Consider the following 24325-nt stretch of genomic DNA (forward strand, 5'->3'; position numbering starts at 1 on the left):
TGTGACAAGAGGCTAAGAGGACGAGTGTATTGCTTGACAATAAATAAAGACACTTCAAATAGTCTCGATTTTAGGTTATTGAGGAAGTGTTTTAGAGCAGAGGTTCCCGCCCTCTGCGGACTGTAACCGGCCTTTGGAAAAGCGAAGAAACTGTGTGATTCTGCAAATAAATCTTCATCATTATAAATGTCATCAGTCATCAGACCCGTCATGTTCTAACCAACAATAAATAGATTTTTTTTGCTGTGAAAGCAGCATGACAACAGCTATTTTATGGATTGCAAATGTCAGCAAATGTTAGCATGCTATCACACTAAACAAAGATAATGGACATAAGTATGTTAGCATTAAGTAAAGCCTCTCAGAGCTGCTGTCGCTGTAGACACTTATTTAAAAACGTTTATGAGTATGTGAGGTAACCTTTTTTTCATCATCACAATGAGCACTCATTCAGTATTAGTTGTTTTATGAAGTGGTATTCGTAACTATTTGTTTATCCTTTAGGTTTTATCCCCGGTCCGTCCCATTGGGCTGGTCCACAATGATACTGTCACTAAAAAAAAATGGTCCGCAGGGCAAAAAAAAACGGTTGGGAACCTCTGACTTTCGAGTAGTCAGCACAAATTAAAAAATAAATCCCTCTTGTTTTTGGGAAGCATAGAGACAGTTATGCTTCTGGTACCTCGCCGTTATCTCCACTGATCATTGTTCCATATCTTCAAAGCCAGCTATATCCTCTGGGCTCTTTTACCTGATTTGACGCGGTTACATTTTTACAATGCTACATTGGTTGCAGAGAAACTCATCGATGAAACTCAGGCGAAGACAACAACGGCCAGCAGCACGAGTGCTCAGAAAGTGCAAAGTCAACACAGTATGAGATGATGCAAAATAATGTCATTGGTCACTAAGAAGACACAGTTATGTGCAGGCAAAGGGACCTCTGTTATTATGCTTGAAATACCCCAAATAAATAAAAATATAAATCTCAAAGCAGGTGGCATCATGGCAACAGTAACAAACGAAAAATATACACTGAAAGGTTTTGTGTCATCAAACAACCTTAAACATCTACTGTACAGAAGAGCAAATATCTTAAACATGTGCAACTATACAAAAGTTGATGTGTTTGTTAACTGATGTGTAATATTAACAGAGGAAATAATGTGGAGGACCAACTTCCCCATCAGTTGGGCACTTTAGGCTCAATTCTGAGTGAGGCTTCGTACATGCTTTCTTCATCCAGAACAAAGCTATTGTCCAGTAGATACTGGGCTACCTGGAAGATTAAAAGACAAAACCAAGTTTAAGAAATCTTCCTTCATCGAAATTAATCTTCACACTTTTCAAACAGCACAAAATAGCTAAGGCAGCAAAGATTGTTGATTGTCTATTTAAGTGGTTGCCAACATTTTGGTTTGTGACCCCTTTAAATAAGGCGATGACTACGTGTAGCGCATCATCATATCATACGTCTAAAGGTTATGACCAGGTCATCTAATGAGTTATTTTCATTTACAAAGTTATTTTTGATTACGTTTTTAAAGGGCTGAAAAAGAAAACTATCCATCAACTCCCATATAAAACAAATATTTGAGAAATGTAAGGAAAAATAAATTCTAATTTATGTAGCATAAGTGCATAACATATTTTCAGATTTCCTATTCTTCTTATTCTCTCACGGTCTTTCTAGTTGCTCCTGCATGACTTGGTCAGGATGTCAGCACCACCACCAAGTGGTTACAACACAATATGGTTCATAGTACAGAAACAAAACAGGTTTATTTTTTGGCTATTTTCTCTTTAGGCCTCCTGAAAAGTTTTAAAATGAAACAAACTAAGAAGAATGTTTTTTATTTTTACTTTTTCTGCCCTGATACCCTTTGAGGTTAAAAGTGTTTGAAACCAACATGTCTGATGAAATCAAGGCAATTAATATAACAAAGAAGGGTCTAGGGACTAAGGATAGAGGGCGTCATAAGCTGTAGAGATTGTGAAATCCCTTCAGGCATGTTTGTGATATTGTGCTGCAGAAAATAAAATTGACTTGACCTCTTCTTCTTGCTCTGCTAAAGAGTGCCTGAGGAGCAAACGTCTTTGATCAGCTCTTAAAAAGAACCGTAAGTTCCCCTTGACTCACTACAGGTGCTTGTGAAACGGATTGAGCACTTTGTTACAGCTGTTCTTACCGTGTCACAAGCCAGAAAGGCTGTTTACAGTTTTGGTATTCATTTACCTTTGGTTGCAGGTCAATCTTGTATGCTGTTTGCTGAAACTGCCTGATTTCTCTGATGATGTGAGAAATCTGAGAAAAAAACATGAAAAACAGGATATTCAATTCTGAACACACACACACACACACAAGTAAAACACACACTTACACAAACTCTCTCATGCGTCAGGACACAGAATATCTCACCATTCTCATCTTTGAGAAGTTGACCAAGTTGTCTTCGGTGTAGTTTGGCGTTCCTTCCTCAATGAAAGCCAGGTCTGTGAGGTACATCCCCAGATAGGGCACACAGGGAGGATCACAGCTGGTGGGTAAAAAACACACACACATCATCCACTTGTACTGCAAGCTTGCTGTATTGATCCAGTACAAAACTATGTCCTTGAACTGAACTCACTTCTTCAAAGCCTCTCTCAGGTTTTTGAACCTCCCCTCTGATGAGACCAGCTTCTGCAGCTTGTCAATCAATGCTTTTGTCTAGAAGAAAGGGAACACAATTAATGATAGCACGACGCACATTAGGAAAAAAAAGCTGAACAAACAATACTTATGGAGATACACACCTGCTTGGAAACCTTGAGCCAGGTCTTCTTGAGACGGAAGACGGAGCTGCGGTTGAGGGAGGAGGTGATCTCGAGCACGGCGTTGTAGTTGTGGAGACAGCGGCAGATGTCTGCTACAGCCACCCATTTCTCTATGACCAACACTCGAGTGACCACGTCATCACAGCGCAGGATCTCTGTGGCAATAAGGTTGCTTATCTTGCAGAGGAAAGAGGGAAACAAATACTCAATATTATCATCTGACAATGACTAATACAGAAGATGTGTAAGGGGCTTGTTGATTGGAACATACATCATTGAAGTGCTTTGTTGTTCTCATGATGTACGGCGTCTTCTCATTTTTGTCGTTCTTCATCCAGCCTTGTCCAAAGAATTCCCTGTTAACAGATTGAAAATGAAATGTGAACACTGAATTGGTCCATGTGTTCTTCTTGGCCACAGACATGTACAGCTGAGTCGTGATGGCACTCACTCATATGGGATGACCTTAAACACCAGGTGGTCCAGCAGAGTGAGCTGTTCGGCGATCTCCAACGCAGAGTGACTCTCAAAGTGCTCAAACTTCCCTTCACCCATCTAGTAGAAACAAAACAGCCCGAAAACAATCAAAATCGTATCAAGCAACTTTTTTTTATACTGGGCAATGGTTCAGCCGACCCCTGGCATCGCACACTGGCTCTAGGGCCGTCGAATGTCACCCCTCTGCCGGGAAAAGGGATTTGAGCTGATGCAGGAGGTGTAGCTGTATCAACTAGATGTAGTTGGACTCACCTCAACGCATAGCACTAGCTCTGGAACCAAATTTCTGGAAAGGGGCTGGACTCTACCCAAGCAAAAACCTGGGTGTGGGAAGACTTCAGGGAGACTACTGAGAAGGACTTTGGCTTGGCCTCAAGGGAGCTCTGACAAACCGTTAGATGACTCTAAAAGGTAAAGCAGGACTTGGCTCAGGCTGTGTTCAGCAGGGCAGGAGAACTTGAGCTCTTTGAGGACCTCCTGAACCTGACCAACTTGTCTTGTGTGGAGGAAGCAGAGTAGGAAAACTCAGGGGAAGATCCGTCCATAATCCTGGCAGGGGCCGCTGAGGTAGTCAAAAAGCTCCCCAGCAGCAAAGCAGGAGAGGAGATTCGCTCCAATTATCAGGTTATCACACTGATCAGCCTCTCCAGGAAAGTTTATTCTACGGTGCTGGAAATGAGGCTCCAACCGACTGGTCAGGTCACGGAGGATGCAGATTCTGTCCTTGCCGTGGAACAGTGGATCTGTTTCAACACGTTTCCAGTGCATCTTGGCCACTGGGGTTGTCCCTTGTCACCAATTTTGTTTGTGATTTTCACGGACAGGATCTCTATCAGAACATGACCTCCAGCATGCACTGAGGCGGTTTACAGGTGAGTTTTAAAGAGGTCGGGATGAGAGTCAGTACCTCCAAGTCTGAGGCCATTTCTCTCTACCAGAAAATGGTGGATTGCGCCCTAGGTGTTGGGAGAGATTGACTGCCCCAGGCGAGGGAGTTCAAGTATCTCGGGTTCTTGTTCACGAGTGAGGCTCAAATGAAGCGTTAGATGGACAAGTGATCTGCTGGACATCTTCCTTCGATTTTTTCTGGGCACATCCAACACGTAAGAGTCCCAGAGGTAGACCCAGATCTTGATGGAGGGATTATTGATCACGTTTGGCCTGGGGTTCCCCAGGAATATCTGAAAAATATTGCTGGGTGGAGCAACATCTAGAATACCCTTCTAAGCCTGCTGCCCCGCAAAACCTGCCCCCGGGTAAAGATAATGGATGAATGGAAGGACTTTCTTTGGGTAGAGAAATGTCCAAATTAGACAAATCTACTTTTTCGTTGATGTGGATTAGAGCTCAAACAACTTGTCGATTAATTAGAAGTTGAGTGACATAAAATTTATCTGCAGCAATTTAAAGAATTGATCATGACATTTTTTAAGGACAGAGATTCTGTTTCCAGCCTTGCAAATATGAATATTTCTTGGCCTTCTTAATCTTCTGTGATAGTAAACCAAATATTTTTGGATTTTGGACTGTAGTTAAAAAAAAGGCATTTGGGGAGGTCACTTAAGGGTTTTAATTGAGAAAATATTTGTCTGATTAATCAATCATGAAAATAAGTAGCTCTAATGTGTGCACTTCTGGTTGACCTGTAATAATTTGCTTTTTTTCATTTTCACGTTTTACAATTTTGTCTTCAGTAGTTTTAAAACCACACTAAACATTAATTGACAGAGGACTTCACTCACCAGTTGTGTCACGTCTTCAAGGGTGATCTGATTGTCACCGTGGTCTTCCTGAGTTAGAGTCCTGAAAAAAGAAGTCAAGCTCTGAAGTATGTGCAGTATATATTCTTTTCAAATTTTGGGTGATCATAATAATCCCACAATCAAACTGCACACAACAGTACCTGATGATGTTGGCTGCTGCTTTCCTCTCCTGGGTCAACAGCTCAGGGTCATGCATCACTTCCTCCAGGAAGGCAATAACTTTTGTCTTCAGCTCATTGTTGCTCTCAAAGTCCTGGAAAAGCAACAGACAGCACACAACCATATGGCTTAAAAAATATTTTATCATCAATCACCAACTTGTGATTTGAGATTTCATTTTAAAATGTGCTCTATTTTTCATTAGACCAATTCTTGCGCAGTTTTCTTGTCAACTTCATCAGTTTTTGACAAACAGTCCTCAAAGAAAGGTGTCTCTGTGCAATTTATTATGCAATGAAAACAGTATATGCATTTGTAAACTATGGCAGTGTTACAGCAGGATATGAACTGTGCCTATAACTGTGTTGGCGATGCTTTACCGGAGAGTGTTTGGACACCCAGTGCCTCAGGACATTCAAGACTCTGTTGGTCGCTGCTCGTCTGATCACAAACTCTTTGTCTCCGTTTCTCTGATCTGTTGGGAAACCTGCATAAAACATATCAAGTCAGTTTCTACATCAAGCTCTCGTCGCTGTGACACATTACAGCTTTGGCAACAAAGAGCATCAACATTTTTTGAACCCATAAATCAGTTGACCTGACATGGTGCAGTTTTAACACAACCATTATGTTCACCTGCAGCTGAAACTGGAGCCTATAGCCCTATAAAGTGAATAGATGTTTGTACCAGTGCTGGCGAGAGACATCCGGCGATATTTTTCCTTGGTAGGTGTGCCCTCATTGGCTCCAGCTGTAGCAATAGCAAAGGCGGAGGCAGCGGACAGGGCACTGCGGTTGTTATCCAGCTCTCGACACGAGGACATCACCATGCCATTGTTGTAGGAAAACAGGGAGAACTCTACAGGGAGGCACAAATACAAAAAAAAGAGAACAACCCTTTGAGACAACACACATTTATAGAAAAGTGTATAATATATTGTTCATGTTACTGAGTTTAACTGAATCTGTAGTGACTGCAGAATGATCTGCTTCTCGTTGTACAAACATCCACTAGGGGGCACTACAAGCCAACATAGCAGTTTCCCTCCAGACTTTCCTTTACAAGAGGCTTTGATATTCAAGATGGTTGCAGCTAAATATAGCCACCAAATATCAGCATAACAGAGGAATCAACAGATTCTCTGCAGTCTGCTATGTTTAAATCCTGGGAACATAGACTGATCATACGCAGCTAAGCACTCGCTGCTTCACAATTTCAGTTAATTCTTTACTTCACACAATAGATTGCTTTAAACTCCATTGTGTGATTTTGTCATGCGATTTAGAAGCCAGAGATGATCTTGGCTCCAGTGAAACAGCCTCATTAGTGGGGGCGGAAGGGAAAACACGCTCTTTATGTAGTTGCTATGACACAAGTTTCCCTAACACCTACTGAAGCCAAGCATTGGCTTTCCCCACATGATCATAACCATCAAGCAGTTCATTATTTCATGTGAATTTAGTCTGTTTGTTTTTGCGCAATAAATATGAATCATCTGACTTATGCAAAGTGAGAGCATCGATTTCCATGCAAAACAAACCATTCCACAACTTGCAGACAGCAAATTGTGGCATTTTTACAAACCTAAGAATAAAAATAAATAAAATAAAAATTCAGCTCCACGTGCTGTTTTTATTATTTAGTCTGTTATTGTGGTCAAACATAATAGTGCAGAGGGCTCGAATAAATGTGGAACTGGCTGGTGCATTGGATTGGTGGCATGTTGGTGTCGACTGTCGTAATTATATCACTGCACATATTTAGGACACAATGTACCTGAGGAGTTTTTGCATTTGATGTTTTTTGGGGTGGTTGGAGAGGCTTCTGTGTCCACTTCATCACTCGGGTTTGGATCATTGTCACTTTCTTCTCGTACAGAGAGATCTGTATCATAATAAAACGATCAAGACAAACATAATTCCTGAAAATCAAAATTGCAATACTTTGGTGATGGTTGGCTCCTGCTGACCTACCTTGTTTGCTCACTGATGTATCCTCCACCTTGTCCTTCTTGTCCTCTCCCTCATCAGAGATTTTGCTCGAGACGGGACTGGACACGTACAGTTTGTTGATGTCCAAGGTGGTCTTGCTGAATGGGGATATGGATGAGTACATGCTTGCATAGCCATTTGAGGAGCAGCTGAGGGCAGCCAGGTCGAGAGCTTTGCCCCCAGTGATGATGGGGATGTTGAGGGAGAGCTTGCGCCGGCGGTTTGGGGATGAATTCTTGGCGATAGCGAGAGGAGGTGGGGAGGAGAACTTTCTGCTGGCTCTGGGGGAGCTGGGTGGCTCTCCATACAAGTGTTTACTGTTCTGACTGCTGGCAAAGAATAACTCCAGAGACCTGCATCAAGGGGAGGATATATGCATTTGAATTAAGGACATCGGAATATTTTTCTTTGATATGTGGTAACTATTCTCTGTTTTAAAAGCTTAGCTAAATACACAACACCTCCTAAATAATTTATGCAACCCAAGTAATCCCAGCAACCAGAAGTCTATTTGCAGCCGTGTCTCGTTGTTTCAGAGCAGGATACAAGCTGCAGTGTTGCAGAAAACCTCTCCCACTCCCTGCCACCCTCCTGGCGACCTCACGGGTTCCCATAAATAGCACACCGAGTGATAGTGCGCATGGCCACTGCTGACACAAGCAGCCAAGTGTAGGTGTCTCACAGTGACATGACAAGCGCCACGGGAGAGCATGCTGCAGGGCGTGGGCATGGGGAGCTCCCCGTGATCTGCACCCCACAGTGGGGGCCTTCGCTCTGGGCCTGCGGAGCGGTGAGTTAGCCCCACTGCAACACTTCGTCAATATTTCACACTATGGATCTTTGCAGACAAGGAGAGGGAGGAGGGGAGGGTGGGGTCCTGCAGCACCGAGGTTGGTTGCCATAGAGCGACAGAGCCCAGTTGAGACGCTCCCAGGCAGGCAGGAGAGACTGGACCCAATTACTACCTTTGATCACTGAACACACACATAAATACACACACACACAGGGATACTGAAGCATCCTATCTATCTATCTATCTATCTATCTATCTATCTATCTATCTATCTATCTATCTATCTATCTATCTATCTACCTATCTATCTATCTATCTATCTATCTATCTATCTATCTATCTATCTATCTATCTATCTATCTATCTATCTATCTATCTATCTATCTATCTATCTATCTATCTATCTATCTATCTATCTATCTATCTATCTATCTATCTATCTATCTATCTATCTATCTATCTATCTATCTATCTATCTATCTATCTACTTATCTGTCTAGCTACAACAAACACCACAACCAATTAATTTCACACATGGTCATCCATCATGTGACCATTTCAAAATGTATTATTCATATAGATGTTGTTTTCATCATCTCCTCAGTCAGTAAGATCTCCAGGTTGTTGACTTATTGTTGTTTTATGCTGTTTGTAAGAGCATACTGCCTTCATGTCTGAAGTGAGATTCCTCAGGTGAAACTAACCTACAGTACAAACAAGGAAACAAGTTGTATCACTGCAGTTAAACCTAAAAGTTCAACTTGTTAGCTCCTTGGCTCTTGCACATTCCTTGCATTGATGAGAGGACGACAAAGCTTCACATCATTATAGCTCAGTCTCATCTTTATGCAGCATAAAGTCTGGAGGGATGCAAAACATATTTCATGAAATTAGTTTGTCTGTTGTTACAGCCGTCAACAACCTCGCAACATTCAAATCTTTCCACATGTAACATGACTCACCGAGCAGGGATGGCACTGATGGGCTTCTTGTAGATGGTGATGAGTTTGTCTAGCACCACTTCGGCGGTTGTGAACACGCGATAGGAGTGCAGGAAGGTGTTGAGGAAGTCGATGGAGAGGAAACGGAGGTCAGTCAGTCTCTCCAGCAGGCGCTCAACGCTAGCGTAGCGGATCTGCAGCACCTTGCAGGAGTTCATCATCTTACTGAAGCGGATGTCCACGTCATCGCAGTACAGACTTGAATCTGACCTGCTCAGAAAATAAATAAAAAATGTTTTGAACAAAATTAGAAATAAATGCGGGAAAAAAGCTGCAAAGAGATACATGAACTGTAAATAAGAAGAAGGCTTACTTGATCATCTGTGGCACTGTGACTTTGGAGTTGTCTTCGAAGGCGTTCATCATCAGCCCATTGCAGCGGATGTTGTCTATGCACTGTGGGACATGAAGCAGTAGAAGTAAACAAAGAGGACAGAGGAAATTGTTCGCGAGTTCTGTTACGTGCAGGCTTTCTGCCGACATCCTCTGCTTCTCGTCTGACTGCTGGAGACTGTGATGCGTGTTGACGTGCCTGGCTGATGTCACTGGTCCATGCAGACTTCTCCTGCCTCGAGGAGGCCACCAGGATGACTGTGAATGACTGGCTGTCCTTTGGCTCCACGACAATCTTGAAGTCCAGGTGCTCCATGTCCTGGCCGCTCTTGTCTGATTTGGCTTTGAGGCGAACACAAAGACATAACTAGATGTCATTTTCTCTATGAATTCATGCACGTAAACAGTAAAGACATAAAAAGGCAACCATTCAAGTGTTTACACTGTATTACTGCAACAAGAAACTAATATTAGACCAAGCCAAATGTAAACATTTGGCTAAAAATAGGGGAAATCAGTCATCATTTGACATTTATTTATATATTTGTTTAAAGTCTGTATTCGTTTCTAGGGGCACTGCCTGCCTCTGAAGCAGTTTTTCAATTGTTCCAAATTGAATTGTAAAATATTAATACATTCTGTCACAATCTTGTAATCATACATGATATACATTAGCACACATGGTACATATGATGCATATTTCAGTAAGCTGTAGTATAAATAAAACACTCACACTCGTCATCCGTCCCCTCGGGGTCCTCCAGTAGAGTGCAGTCTATAAGCGAGACCACTCCATTCTGAAAACAACATACAATATATGTTTAGTTTCATCCCTTCAACCTTTTTTTTTTACTACATTTAGGCTACAAAGTTCATATAAGGTTCATCAGTCACTTGACTGCTGACTGTTGACTGTGAACTTTATATATTATTGAGAAAATGGCTCAGCAGCATATCTACTGTCTAAATACATTCTAAAGACACGGTTGACCCCACACATGTTTTTTATTACTTCTTTACTGTAAGCTAATAGCATTGGGACCTGTAATTACCTTCATGTAAAACAAACAAAAGGAAGTTTGGTTTAATCTCTGAATCCATCAAACATAGCATAAAGTCATAGAACAAGAGCTGGGCAGTTCACTTTCTCTATAGATTAACAAATGCACTTGCATTTTGCACTTTTGGACATAATATGTCCTGTTGTGGTGCAGCAGCTGCTGATTGGGCCACTGCCACAAACCCTTGTGTCTTTCCGTTTTTTATAACAGTAATATAATAATTTTACAATATTTATAATAGTCATGTATTGTTTCCTGTGAATCCTTTGAGTGTGTGTGAAGGCATTTTGAATCTAGTGCAGAAATCGCCGACCCCGTCACTAATAATTAATCTACAGAGAGATAATTCGGATCATTTATTTTTACATGTATTAATATGAAAATATTAAGGATTATATGTCTATGATTAAGATTTTATAATAATGTATCAGATGACAGTGAAATGGGTCGCTCGTGGGAATGAACATGAGCTCTATCTCCTCAATCTGCAGCTCCCCTCGGCTTTACAGAGCTTTTTAGAGAGTTTCAGTTCATTGTTTAGCTGTCTGTTCACGCTCACTGCTCTTTTAGCTGTTTTCAGTGAACTAGCTCTATGAACCCACTGTGCAAATACCTGTTCAGCACCAAAGAGAGACACAACAGGTAATTAGCTGGTTAACATAATGGAGTATTTAGCAGTAAAGTGCCAGATATTTCTGTCAGGAGTTGGTGGAGACCAAAATCAAACTCCCAGTATTAAGATTTCAGATGATTGATCATGTTTCCGTGCTGAATGCATAAATAAGCAACTGTTTGCTAACAAGCTTGCCATATCAATTTAAAAAGTCATGATATGTCAATGTTGTGCTCACAAGAAGACCTTAGTTTTACTTTAACTATATGTATGTAAGGCCTTCAGTTGAAAGTTTTTGGTCTCATGTTAGACTCCAAGCATCAATTGTCCTTTGTGATGTTGAGTAATGTGGAGAAATACTACTAAACCGCTCCATAACACACATCAAAGTGACATCAATCTGCTTTTAAACATGTTTAATGAGCCTGCACGTGTGTGTGCGTGTGTGCAGGCTTGTACGAGCGGGTGGAGCTCCAGCGGTCACTGCCACTGATAGAAGCCATGACATCGCGAACCCTGTAGCTTTCATCTCCTGTCAGTTAATCCATTCAATTTAGCCCAGAGATTCTGTTTTTTTTCTTCGTGGTGCCGTAACATTGCGATGTCTGAAATAAGGAGCAGCTCCACTGCTAGCTCAGCAGCACGGGCTCACCTTGGTGAGATGAAGCTTTCCCCCAGAACCCCTGGTGCAGATGATTAAATGCTTGGAGAAGAGAAAGGACTGCCTCTCCCCCTCCTTCTTCAGGGACAGAGAGCCCAGTCGCCCACGGGTGATCTTGCCCTTCTCGCTCATCGGCACCTGGATGAGAGACCCTGTATGTGGGAATGAAAGAGGGTGTACAAATAGAAGGGGGAAGAGAAAAGGAGAAAGACACATAAATAGAAAAGAAGCAAGGACCAGGGGGATTTGCAGTAAAGAAACTGAAAAAAAGAAAAAATCAATGTCAAATTGCTTTTCTTGCCCTCCTCAATATATGAATACATGTAGAGTCACATGAGATGCTAAGGATTAAACAATCTACCATATCTGTTTTCCCTTTCCGAATCCATCAGGGCCTGTTGGGGACGTGTGACATTTATAGTCCCAGATTCATCATCAGTTTGCCTCTGAACAGTCTAATTACACTTGGAAACCCTCACGAGGAGCAAACATCGTTCCCCAGAGAGAGCAAGAGTATTTCCCGCTCAACACAGGGCTGAAGATGTGAGATCAGGCCGTCAGAAAGGTAAGGATGGACAGGAAATCCCCTTCTGCCGCGACTCTGCTTTTCTGTGGAATTGGAGGTTTCTTCGCTGGGATCTGAAAGGCGGCACTTGAAGGCAGCTGTTACCTTGTCTTACAAACGTCTGGCTGGTGTCGAGGAGAATCTCGCAGCCCTCTACGATCATGCGCTCTATTGCCAGGTTCTTCCTGATGTTCTCAGTCTCGCTCACTTCGTCGTGCATGATTCTATGGAAAAGGGACATTCAATCATTCTGATTCAATAGATATATAGGACAGTATAGGATCCAGTAGGAAACACGAGACAAATAAATGACCCAAGAGCGCAGGAAACACAAGAAGCATTACTGTAAATGTTCATTTTGTGACTTTATCATGATTTTTTTTTGTATTCAGTTTAATTTACTTGACCACTTACTGTCCGGCCAGATTCCTAATGAGAGAAATAATATTTAATAAAGATAATAAAGTAATCTGCCCTGACTTTTGACTCTTACAGTTTGCACTGCACCACTCGGGGCTTAAAGTACAACAACCTCTGCATGTTATTATGGGTCAAAAAAGAATAATTTACTCAATATTTACTTAAAATTCTCCTAAATTTTTTTTAATGTTTTTTGTCGGTCTACATTATTACAGAAAACATGATAATCATCATACTGGTGGTTTGTGGTGCCACTCATTTGAGACAGCATGCAACTCTTTGACTTTTATTACATGAAAGTATACCTGGAAAGCTCCTCCAGCTTAGATTTGGCGTAGTCCAGACTGGTTCTCTCTACATGTTCATGGGGTGTGTGGGCCAGAAGTTCGTGGAGTGTAAGAATGTAGCGGGGAATCTACAGAGACAGAATAGCAAGACAAAAATGTAGCAAAAGGGGAGTCTCACTCAAATATAAAAGCTTACATGCATGCATAAATGTAACAACAACACAAAGACGCACACACAGGAATACACACGTGCCGACGTGTACGTACACTAATGAGAAGTAGATCAGTGGAGAGCACAATCTACTCTCATCAGCAAAATGTATTATCAACACAGCACAGTCTGCAGTAGGCCCCAGCAGAGAGGACTGTCAGGAAACTGCGTGCCTGGCCAGAAAGGAGCCATTATTAAAGCCTGAGATCCAAAAAACAACCGCTTTTTATAGACATGAAAACACTTCAGGGATATTCTGAGCAAAAGCAGACAAATGTCTGCCGTTTCTGTCAGGGATGCTACAGTATGGGATCTCGTTCAGAGAGCCAATAAGTGCTCAAGAAGAAGGCGGGTCTTTGAGGCCAAGTCCTCACCGAGCCATGGTGGCAATAGAGGCCAGAACACATGACTGAAAATATGCAAACAAATGGGCCTGCTTTTATTTCTTGTATATATCAGTGGGACAAATGAGCTCACCTGGAACATGGGGTAGGTGAGGAAGGTCTCCAGAGTCCTCTCCTCACAGTCGGGCTTGGCCTCGTACTGCTTCAGCAGCTTGTCAAAGTCTCGGTTCTGCTTGCAGTGAGCCAGGATCTGCAGGCTGTACTGGTGGTTCCTCACAAACTCCTGGTAGATGTTCAGCATGGGCAGCAGGATGTCAAACAGGTCGGCTGTCGAGAGAGATCAACACCAAGATACTGAAACAATGACACAACAAAACTGAGGGCTCCTTCTGTGGAGTCTTTCCTCATCACATTTTATGATATTTCACACAGGCTTCAAAATAGTAATGATATGAAAAAAGGCATGAGACAGTTCTTACCTAGCACTAATGTTGGCCAGCTCGCTATTCTGGCTTTTAGACCCTGGTAAAATATCTGATGTAGAAACATGATAGTTTCACTGAAAAATAAGAAAGAAAAACTGATTATCTTCTGAAACAAATACAGAGTTGGTGTTATTAATTCTGCCAACAACCAGTGAAGTTGTGGTAAAGGAAAGTCCTGACACCAGGTAGTGTGTCGAGAACATGAGTGTGCAGGTTTTGAGCATGAACGTGGTGGGAGGACTGTGGGTGGATTTTGAATCGGCCAATGAGGGCCCATGCAGGTTATTGTCTTCATTGTGTCTGCGTTACTGGCAAAGATTTGTCGAAACAAGACACAAAACTCAATCTGGAACCTTGAAGTTTGTATCGATGTTGCAATAGACAGCATACAGCTGACATTTTAGGGTCATTTCAGTTTAGAGAAATTATATTTCTTTATTCTTTGTTGATGTCTTCATATCTTTCTTCATAGGAATTTTATTTATATTAAAGCTATTGCACTACATGGAACTTTCATTTTCTGTCGGCTTCCAGCAGGAAGCAGAGGAGCAGCGAGGCGAAGCTCTGCTCCTGGCCGGAGGAGGAGACGCTGCTGCCGGGTGCTGAGCTCTCCTCCTCTCACAGGAGCTTCGTACTGCAGGTTGAAGGTGGTGGCCGAGCCGGATCTTGGTCAATCCGCGGTCGTCTGGTCGCTGCCGAAGACCCTGCTGGAGTCTATGCTGAAGGAGTTCTGATTTCATCTGATTTTGCTCGGAATCCAACACGGTGGCACCAATGACGAGCATCAAGAATAATTATGTAGAAATAGACTCTTCTCGCTAATGGTCTTGTTTACTTATGTTGGTCATCAATAGTAAATTAAGGTTGAAATAGAGGACATGTCACTTAGTCTTATACCCTTTAAATGTTGTTTGTCTTACTGTAAAAGTAGACGTGCAAGAAACACATTGTCTGTATCCTTGAGGTCAAAGGTATTGAATGCATTTCATTTCTAATAAAACATTTGCAAAAGTTGATTTGTGAAGTGTTTTTAAATCTGCATTGTTTACATAATTTTGCTTGCTAGCAGTAGTCTTTTCTTGCCTTATGTTGGCATATCTCTTGACCCGTTATTGCCACCAGCTGACGATCAGTAGAATGACACACAAGATATAAACACATGTGCATCCACTCACAATTACATTGCTCCATAGCTCTTCAAAAATGAACTCCACAGGGTACCTTTAAGCTGATAACATTTTGTAAGCAAATGAATATTCTCTGTGGGACGAGAGGATCCAACCTGTTGAGGAATATGCTGCTGACGTCATCGTGGGTGATGGGCGGTTTCTTGGAGCTGGCTGCCATGCGGAGCGGCCTCAGGAAGTTGTTCACCAGGATGTGAAGCTGCTGGACGTACTCGGCCTCCGAGTCCAACATGCTGAACACCACCTGGTTCCTCTTCCTCATGCTCTCTGCATGTGGCGAGCGGATGTAATCCTGGATGATTGTCTTCCACTTCCTCCTGCAGATCCAGCCTCGCAGGAAGCTCTGGACCTGAAGTTTTAACGGCTGTAGTTAGTTTCCCAGCATCTTAAGACACTCTAAAAATCTAGCGACAGGTTTAAATCATGTGCTTTACTTTTTTGATTTTCTTGATTTCTGAGTCGTCATCAGTTGGAGTGGCTGCAGGGCTGGCGTGAATCTTCTCATTGTTTTTGAGCAGCCCAGAGATCTGCCATGGAGGCAACCACAAAAAAAGACCAGTCATTCCCACTCACACACTTTCTTCTTCTCACTTACTGTACCAGCATGTAAACAAAGTGACTGAGTCGCCAGGACAGGACCTGTGAGCTCTGTCAACACTGAGACATTCACTAAACTAGTTGTGTCCACTTGGCTGGTACTGCTGCATCAATATGTATTTACATTGGTCATTTAAATGCAATGTGTTCCGCACTGCCCTGCATGTTGATAAAAGGTAAACAGGCTGCCTGTTTGAAGCTAAGTGTCTCCATTTACTTTAAGCGTGAGAGTTAATTGTCATTGCATTTCATAGAAGAGATGCAATATAACACCGTGTTCATGCATATTCAGCACATCATTTGATTTCAAGCACCACATTTGCACATTAAAGCAAAATGGTTGTTTGATCTGAAGAATACAGCCTTATTGGAGGCATTGTTTCTGAGAGGAGATGCAAAGTGGAGTGTGGCTGGCCTGAACAGCAGTCTATTGATATTGTTGATATTTTGATTGATAGGGTTTGTGGCTGCCAGATATTTATCTATAGATAGAAAATCCTGTAATCCTTTGTTATAATGGTCAGAGAAGACAAAATCCTGGATATTATAACAGTAAAACATTTGCCGAAACCATATCCTGGCACCATTGTAAAGAGTGAACTTTATAGCAAGGTGTGTTTAGATCTGACTCAGGTTGGACTCTGAGAAGAAGAGGTGGAACACCGTGTCATTAGGCGAGGGACAGGGGGATCAAATATTACTGCAACATTTGTACGCTGTTCGTATCTGCTCAAATCCAAATAATGTGTTCGTATTTGTTTGCATCGCTACTCCGCAGCGTAAAGGCATCACAGTGAGTATTACCTCTGACTTAAGCCTTTCGATCTCTATTTCCCCATCTTCTATCTGTTGTCGAAGTTGCTTAGCAACAGTTTTCTCCGTCTCCACGATCTGAAGCAGATGAAGATACTTCTGCATGAGAGTCTCATGCTCGTTGGCCAGGTTTCTGTAACTGTAACACGCACACACACACAAACACACACACATGGTTTTTGAATTTAAGCTTGAGAAATTAATTTCCCATCAGTGTGTGTAGTTTCATCTCACATCAAAGCAATCAGGTTTTTTCTTGTGAACAAAGCATTTTTCTGTCATTCCTCACATTTTAACCCCACTTATGAAGCCATGGCAACATCCCCTACAGACTGAGATGACTTACCCTCGACTGACTTATTCAACTTCTAATTGCCGTGTCTGCACATTTCACTGATGTGTGCCCTTACCTGCCGTGTGATATTGCAGCCACCCATTCATCGCAGTCCTTTACATCTTCTGTGCGTAACTCGAGCGCCTTTTGATTTTCATGGGTGAAGCTGACAGTGAAATAGTACTGAAACAACAAAGGGGGGGGGGGGGGTTCTTGTTAAACAACAGGACTATCATTAATCTGACATGCTGTATGTTCTACACAGGAAGGATAATGTATTATTGCATACCCCTCTAGATAAATCTGCTGTATAGTAGCTTAACTGAAGCTTCTCCACTGCTTTTGTCTTTGTGTTTGTTCCGCTGCCTCGCTGCTGCTGACATTAAGCGAGTGATTTAAAGCCACACAGAGGGCCTGGGGAAGCCACATCTCCCTCGCCCACCAGTGCACTTGATGGGCCACACTGAGGGAAGCCTCCCCCAGATCGGTTCCTGGGATGTCTCTGGTTCCCAGGAGGAAATGCCATAAGACGTGGAGGATGGAGCCACAGCCAATTACATAACTATGCGACACCTGTTTCCTAGCAACTGAAGCTTGATGGAAAATAAGGTATTATTATTATTATTAATATTATTATTATCAGTAGTAGTAGTAGTGTTATAAGGAGTGTTATTGCTAATATCAATAATAATATTACTGCTATTTTTGTTGTCAGTAACATATTACATTTTTCTATTCATTTACTAAAATTTCATAAATTAAGTATGATTCATTGATAGGGTGACTTTTGCAATGCAATTTTCCTTTAATTCTAAATGTAATAGTTCTTAGGTTTGTATCGTGTTTATAAAGGCCTTTTTGATGATAGCTATATATAGCATATACTGCTTATTAAAACATAAGGAAGACCTCAGAAAGTGGGCCATGATTAAACGACAGCACAACTCCCATAAGTGAAATGTCATCTTTCTGTGGACGGTTCCAGCCGCGCCGAGAGAGACCAGACTCTAATCTTTGGCCTGCAGATGTTCAACAGGCGCCTATCAACCTGTAACTGATCATTATTCACGGATGACTGCTCTTCCATCTTCACATTCATTAGGTATTCATCCTACCGTCAAAGAAAATCTATTTCTGGCAGAGAGGCACGCATGTTGTTGTAGTTTTCCCTGATGATCTCTCTAAGAGCGCGGTGAGTGTCTGGTGTGAGGCAATGTTAAGCACACTGTCTGCTTCCTGCTTCATGTTTATGGCTGAGTCATGCACCTTTAAACATCATTACTGATCTGAGAGATACATTACATTGATACAACCTATGATATAGATACATGAGTATTATTGTTATGGGGGGCAACAATCACTTGCCAGTTTTGCTGTGCTGTGGATATGAGTATATTGTAAATAATTAATTAGATTAGAATAATTCTTTGGTCTTGTTTAATTGCAGCATCATTTTATTGCTGCAATACGGTAAAAGGGCTTTCCTGAATCCGATAATGAGATTATACAGTAGTATATTCCCTGAAGTGTGTGGGTAATCACTCTACTTGCATCCACTTTCCTTTTAATCAGGAACTTTATTTTATCCCTACCAACATCATATCGCAGCTATTAGTCAGATCCTTTGTTTAACAGTACAGTTCGTAGCGAACCAGCCATCTCTTGCTCCCGTAGCTTCTTGTGCTGTTGGTCGACGTGCTGCTGTTTCTCCAGAGTGAGCGAGCTGTGTTTTCTATAAATGGACACTGACCCCTCCAAGGTACAGCAAGGAGCACATTTAGCCCAGATAGCGCTCACATTAATAGGAGAGATGCGACACACACTACTTCTCTCATCTCTGCTACCCCGCCTCTTCCAATTGCATCATTCTTTAGGATGCAAATAAGGGTTGCCATAGAAACATCGGGCTCAAACGCATTATCATTTTCACACTAACTGCGTTTGAGGATAAATATAGGATTATGGTGGATTGCTAAAATGTTTGCACAAAACCCTAAATCCAGGTGGGGATAGGAGATAGAGTTGATATTTTCATGCTCTTATTTGTCCTTGTAGAGGATGTTTGTTTACAATAAGAGGTAACTCAGCAGTAGCCTGTCACATCCGTCACATTCAGAACAAAGCCAATCAAGCATCTCCTCTCAAGTTGATCACAAATTCTGACCATCTATTCATCAGGCTTTTTGCAGCATGTTTCCTATGTATGCATGTAAAACAGGAAAAACCAGAGGAAACAGCACTGCTGACATAAATAAAACAGAATCCAAATTCTTTCAGGGAGGTTTTTTTTGGGTGGCTTGAAAGCAACTGCGAGAGCACAACATTCGCCAGTGTGTTGCATTCTGCTTCATCAGCACAAAGGCAGCTGTTCACAGGAAGAGCCTGGATTCACTTTGGATTGCAGCCCTACTGACAGAGTCAGGCACAGAGCCTGGAGAGAGCAGGGCCAGTGGCAGTAAAGCATTATGTTCCTCGACTGTTTATCCACAATAACAATGTCAACACACATGTCAACCTTTCTACTTCTCACTTTCATGCTTTGCTGATTTAAGTAGCAGTCAGATGAGATCTTTTAAGATCGAGTGGATGCTTCATTTGTAGTTTTGGATTCAACGTTTCTGCTATAAGTCACCGTAACAATGTGTGATAGAGTCTTCATTGAAGATACCACTAATAAAAAGTGGTTAATAACCCTGTATATTGCAAATAAAAAAATCCAGTATTAGACTGAACTTCATTCAGGTCATCTAGATGTGATCAGAGCTGATTGGTCACAGGCCCCCTGCTGTTTCTTCAGCTTCAGCTGTATTTTCATCATTCCACCACAAGATGGAAACCTTGAGGCTGCAACTTTGTTTTGCATGTTTTGTTGAAAGGAGCATTAGGTATATCGCTCTCCGCCCTAAAACATGACAAATGTGATCACTGAAAGTCAAAATCACAATGTGTGACCAACCAGGATGCAAATACATCACTGTGATAAGAACATCAACACGTTACGTCTCATGCACCACTGAAAACTATCCCACCAATAAAAAAACTGGATCAAGCTCTTTGCAACCTGAAGCAAAACACTGCATAGCCCAGTGCCAGGGCTGCTGTAATACCGTTAGGTGTTAATATTGTTACCTCATCATTAATGCCATGCATGGATTACATAACGTGCAATACAGCAGTCTGGAACCGCGTGCTATTCTGCTGCGCTGGATTTGAGGTCATGATGCGATTGGATATGAATGAATGAATATACGCATCAGAAAAGCGCTTTGCTCGGGATTAAAATAGTTCAAAGCCAAGGCGTTTGCGACAAAGGAACAATTTCTGCACTCAGTGTTGCACGTCGTCGATATTTTTAACACGAAGCCTGAAAAACAGTGAGAGAGCGAGAGAGAGAGAGCGAGAGCGAGAGAGAGAGAGAGAGTGTGTGCGTGCGTGCGCGTGTGTATATATGCGTGTGTGTGCGTGTGCTTTCCTTACCTGCTTTTCCAAACACTCCTTGGCTGACTGTGAAGGTTTCGGTGAAGGCGCTCTGTCGCATATGCATCCCTCCAACAGGTATAATCCCGCGGGTCGAGAGCTGGACTCGTTCTCAAAATAAAAGAGCATATTTTGTAACAAAGCAAACCACTTTGTGTGCCATTTCGTGTTGTCTGAGCTCTTTTTGCTCAAGCACCCTCGTCTTGTACCATCCTTTTTCGCCAAAAGCCCCAGGTAGGTGACATGACCATCATTAAGTCGTATTCCCTTCTGCATTTTGACGAGGAGACTTCAGCTGCGCAAGGTGGATCGGTCGTTACATCCTTCTGAAGTCGCTCCAGGGACAAATAAAATCAAGAAAGACAAGATGTTGACTTTCTGAATGCGGACCACTAGCAGCAGGCTTGTCCTCTCTGTCCGACGCATTCACCGTGCTGGCATTTAAGTGGAAAGAGAGGAAACGAGCAGCTCAAATCCTGCATCCTAAAAGCCGAGCGCATTGACCGATAAAAAAGACAGAAAGGGGGGCTCGGGAAAAAAAAGTCTAAACAACGCAAGATGAGAGGGAAAGGGGTTCGGGGCTCGTCCTTTTCTCACATGAACTCTCCAGAAACCAGTAGGCTTGGTGCTGAGCAAGGCAGTGCTGGGTGAAGTCACATGACGCATGCTTGGGAAAGCAGATTTCAGAACCTTGGACAGGGACGTTTCAACAAGATGCCGCCTAAATTGAGTTTCAGGCTACAGTATTGAGCACTGGGGATGCAAGAGAAAACAATGATACTTACAGATATTCAAGAGAGAATTTTCGTCTTTAATTGAAATCAGCCATTTGACAGGCTCCAGTATAAAGGTATTTTTACCTTTTTTTTTTCTTCGTGTTCACTGATCACTGTCATTTACCATTCAGCACATTCTTCCTGACAACGTAATATATTAAGTGTAGATATTTTGAGTTTTTAAAGTGGTTACATAACACATCAAAAACTGCTCTATCGCCCAGAGGAGTCATTTTTTGGTGCAGTTCAGCCTCACTTTAATGAATCACAGTTTAAATGTAAGCTGTTTGTATGCGGTCCACTTACTGGCTCTTTCACAGCTTTCAACTGATTCTCATGGTCTTCATCTGTGAGTAGAAGAATGAACTTCCATGCTGACATATAAATAAACAAAGACAAGAAAGAACAAAACATTTCTTTACTCAACATACCAGTGTTTTTGTACATTCTGCCCATTTATTAGAAACCCAACTAAACATCTCACATATTAGTGCCAATGGTTCATATGATATTTTCGGTTTTTATCTGTTTGAGTTCAGTTATAACTGGTAGTGGGTTACCAATAACACCAATTATCTGCAAGTTGATTTTCATGCTGTATTCACATGAATGAAACCAAGTGGGATGTTTTCACTGCAGCCGTTTTGACACAGATGTTACTCACAACATTAACAATGGTTCTGTTCAACTCACTTTTCCCAGTGAGCCAACATGCACAATGCCATGACCAAACCAACGCATCATTCATTTTATTAGTAACAGTCATATACAACAATAAAACATTCTAAAACAAGACAAGTTATGATGTTGACTGTAGTAACACCAGCATATTGCTTTAACATGTGGTCTGACTGTTTAAGATGAACTTTATTGTCTCATAAGATGTCACCAATGGTGATGGTTTCATCAAAAGACAAAAGATTTTATTTTAGTACCTACCTGGCAAATCAAGGTAAAAACATATTTAATGTTCACATTTCAAGTTGCATGTAAACAATAATATACATATTTACATCTGAGCTTTTATTCTTCACCTGGTTCCAGGTGAAGTAATTCCCCAAACAGAAACACACTTTCCGATTATAGAAACTATTTTGGGTTGGTCGTCTTGTTTTGCATCTCATTTCTTTAATATGTTGTTAACACTCAATCCACCTTTTGCAAGAGACATCGGTTGATAGGTCAACTAGTAAAAAGGGTAATTGCAAAAACCTGAACTTGCAGCGTTAGCTTGTTTGAACTGGACCATGATGTCATGTTTGAACTGGCAGAGTTCTGTGTCCCAGTGGTTACAGAGCTGCACTGTAAAACATGCTTGAGCACACAGCCAATATGCCTCGTTGAGCACCCAATTTGTTTAAAAGGCGCAGGCTCTAATCTGCTGCTGTCAGTCCTCCGGCTACTTCTCAGAGAGGAGATTTATTTATTGCTCCATCTCCATTGTTATCTGCGCTGCCTCTGATCTATTCTGCCATAATAAACCCTTGCAGGCTGTGCACTGTCCTCCTCAACAAGCCTCTTTTTTTCTTCAATTAGTCACTGACTAGTTAGATATTAACCAAATATTTAAAATGAATAATAATACAGGTGGTCAGTGAAACCCTGGCAGAGATGTAGAGAAATTATTTGCTTTGTAATAAACCGATGCAATGTTATACATGCCCTAAGCAATTACTGCTGCCGAGTTTTGAATAGATTTGCATAGACACACATGTGAGAGGCTGATAACACTGTGGTTATTTTGGTCTGCACTGTGTGAGCCAAGGTGCAACACGACAGGGCTGTTGTGTTTAATGTGGCGATGTTCAGTCCATCCTGCTCTGTGGATCACTGAATCTAAAGACAACAGGAAAATAATGCGTCTGCAAGTAACGCTGACTCGATATTGATTTGTGTTTGAAGTGATGTGAATCAGCAACACCAATAGCTTCTAGCAAACTGAGACTGTGCTTCTCTGCTGGAGAAAACATCTCACAGAGGAGGGAGCACGTGTGTTGTTTATTACCTTTGTTTCTGTTTAATGAGAATAGGTGACATCTGAGCTGCTCGCTTCTCCAACATGAAGATTTTTTGACCCTGATTATTATCTGCTTGAATGGTAAAGTTAAACCAGAGCTGCTACAAAAAAATATTCATAATCTGTTGATTATCTGTTGATTATTTTTAACTGTGAAAAATACTGAGCTGAAGGTGACGTTAAATTGCTTGTGTTATCCAACTACACTTGAACATACGGTCACTTTTAATTGTTACATCATCAAATATTAAATGAAATCTCATTAGATTTGAAATTGGTTTTGCTTATTGAAACCCAAATCTTCCCTAAAAGCTCAAACTCTTTATGTATCCACATGTTGTTTGTCACATTTATGACGTCTCATCAGACGTGTGAAACAAGACAGAAAACTGTCTCATGCATCTCTGTCAGTCTTGGTTGACATTGTGATCTGTACCCGCGTGTGTGTATTTGTGCAACAATGTGGTTCTGTCAGTGTGCACGTGATGTGTGTGTGTGTGTCAAATGGTGTTTTCTGTAACAGCTCATAGTGGTGTCAGTGTTCAACAGAGGATGCTGCCGTGGTGTCCTCGTCCTTCACTGAGCCGCCAATGAAAAGGCTCCCGTCCTAATTACATGATCCACCAGGCTTCTAATTCGCCGCACTCCTCTCAAATGACATTTACTGATTACTCCTTCCTGTTTTAGAAACAGCTTTCTGAATTGCATCATGCTCATTGCCATGTAGGAACAGACTAGTTGGCTGTTGTGGCAGTCACAGCCTATTTGATTGAAAGTGCGTAAGCAAACATACAAACAGACATCTGAAATCCTTTCAGAGCATGATGTTGTGTCAAAGAATCTAGATTATCCGTAGAAAGGAATTAAATAAAATCAGAGAGATGTGAGGGGGAAATATGGGGACAAAAGGCAAAGAACTTCTTCGATAAGGGCAACACAAATGTTCTTCCAGGTGATGCTTCAGCCTTGACTGCTCAGTTCCCTCGGTGGTAATAATAATGTGGAGCCACATTAACGGCGTATGCAAATGAGCACGATGTGTGCTATTGTTCGACAGAAAATGAATGGCGCCATATGAATGATAAAGCACGAGAACAAAGATTTCTCTCTTCACAAGATGA

The 24325-nt window shown here is 41.8% G+C and overlaps 1 protein-coding gene across 1 annotated transcript; it reads right to left on the reverse strand.

The window, feature by feature from the left end:
* Positions 1-1186: 1186 nt before the first annotated feature.
* rasgrf1 (Ras protein specific guanine nucleotide releasing factor 1) lies at positions 1187-20687 on the reverse strand (the record flags this gene model as incomplete). Its single annotated transcript, XM_079278116.1, has 27 exons — positions 1187-1279; positions 2237-2305; positions 2420-2537; positions 2631-2710; positions 2797-2994; positions 3089-3173; positions 3269-3372; positions 5058-5118; positions 5219-5331; positions 5618-5724; positions 5926-6096; positions 7015-7122; positions 7212-7582; positions 8985-9233; positions 9337-9419; positions 9556-9698; positions 10090-10153; positions 11683-11843; positions 12362-12480; positions 12982-13091; positions 13652-13845; positions 13998-14077; positions 15286-15539; positions 15625-15717; positions 16592-16739; positions 17011-17117; positions 20412-20687. 27 exons carry the CDS (start codon positions 20685-20687, stop codon positions 1187-1189), a joined length of 3759 nt encoding a protein of 1252 aa, XP_079134242.1.
* Positions 20688-24325: the final 3638 nt, after the last annotated feature.

The sequence above is a fragment of the Melanostigma gelatinosum genome (genome assembly GCF_949748355.1).
Source record: "Melanostigma gelatinosum genome assembly, chromosome: 1".
Taxonomy (NCBI): Eukaryota; Metazoa; Chordata; class Actinopteri; order Perciformes; family Zoarcidae; genus Melanostigma; species Melanostigma gelatinosum.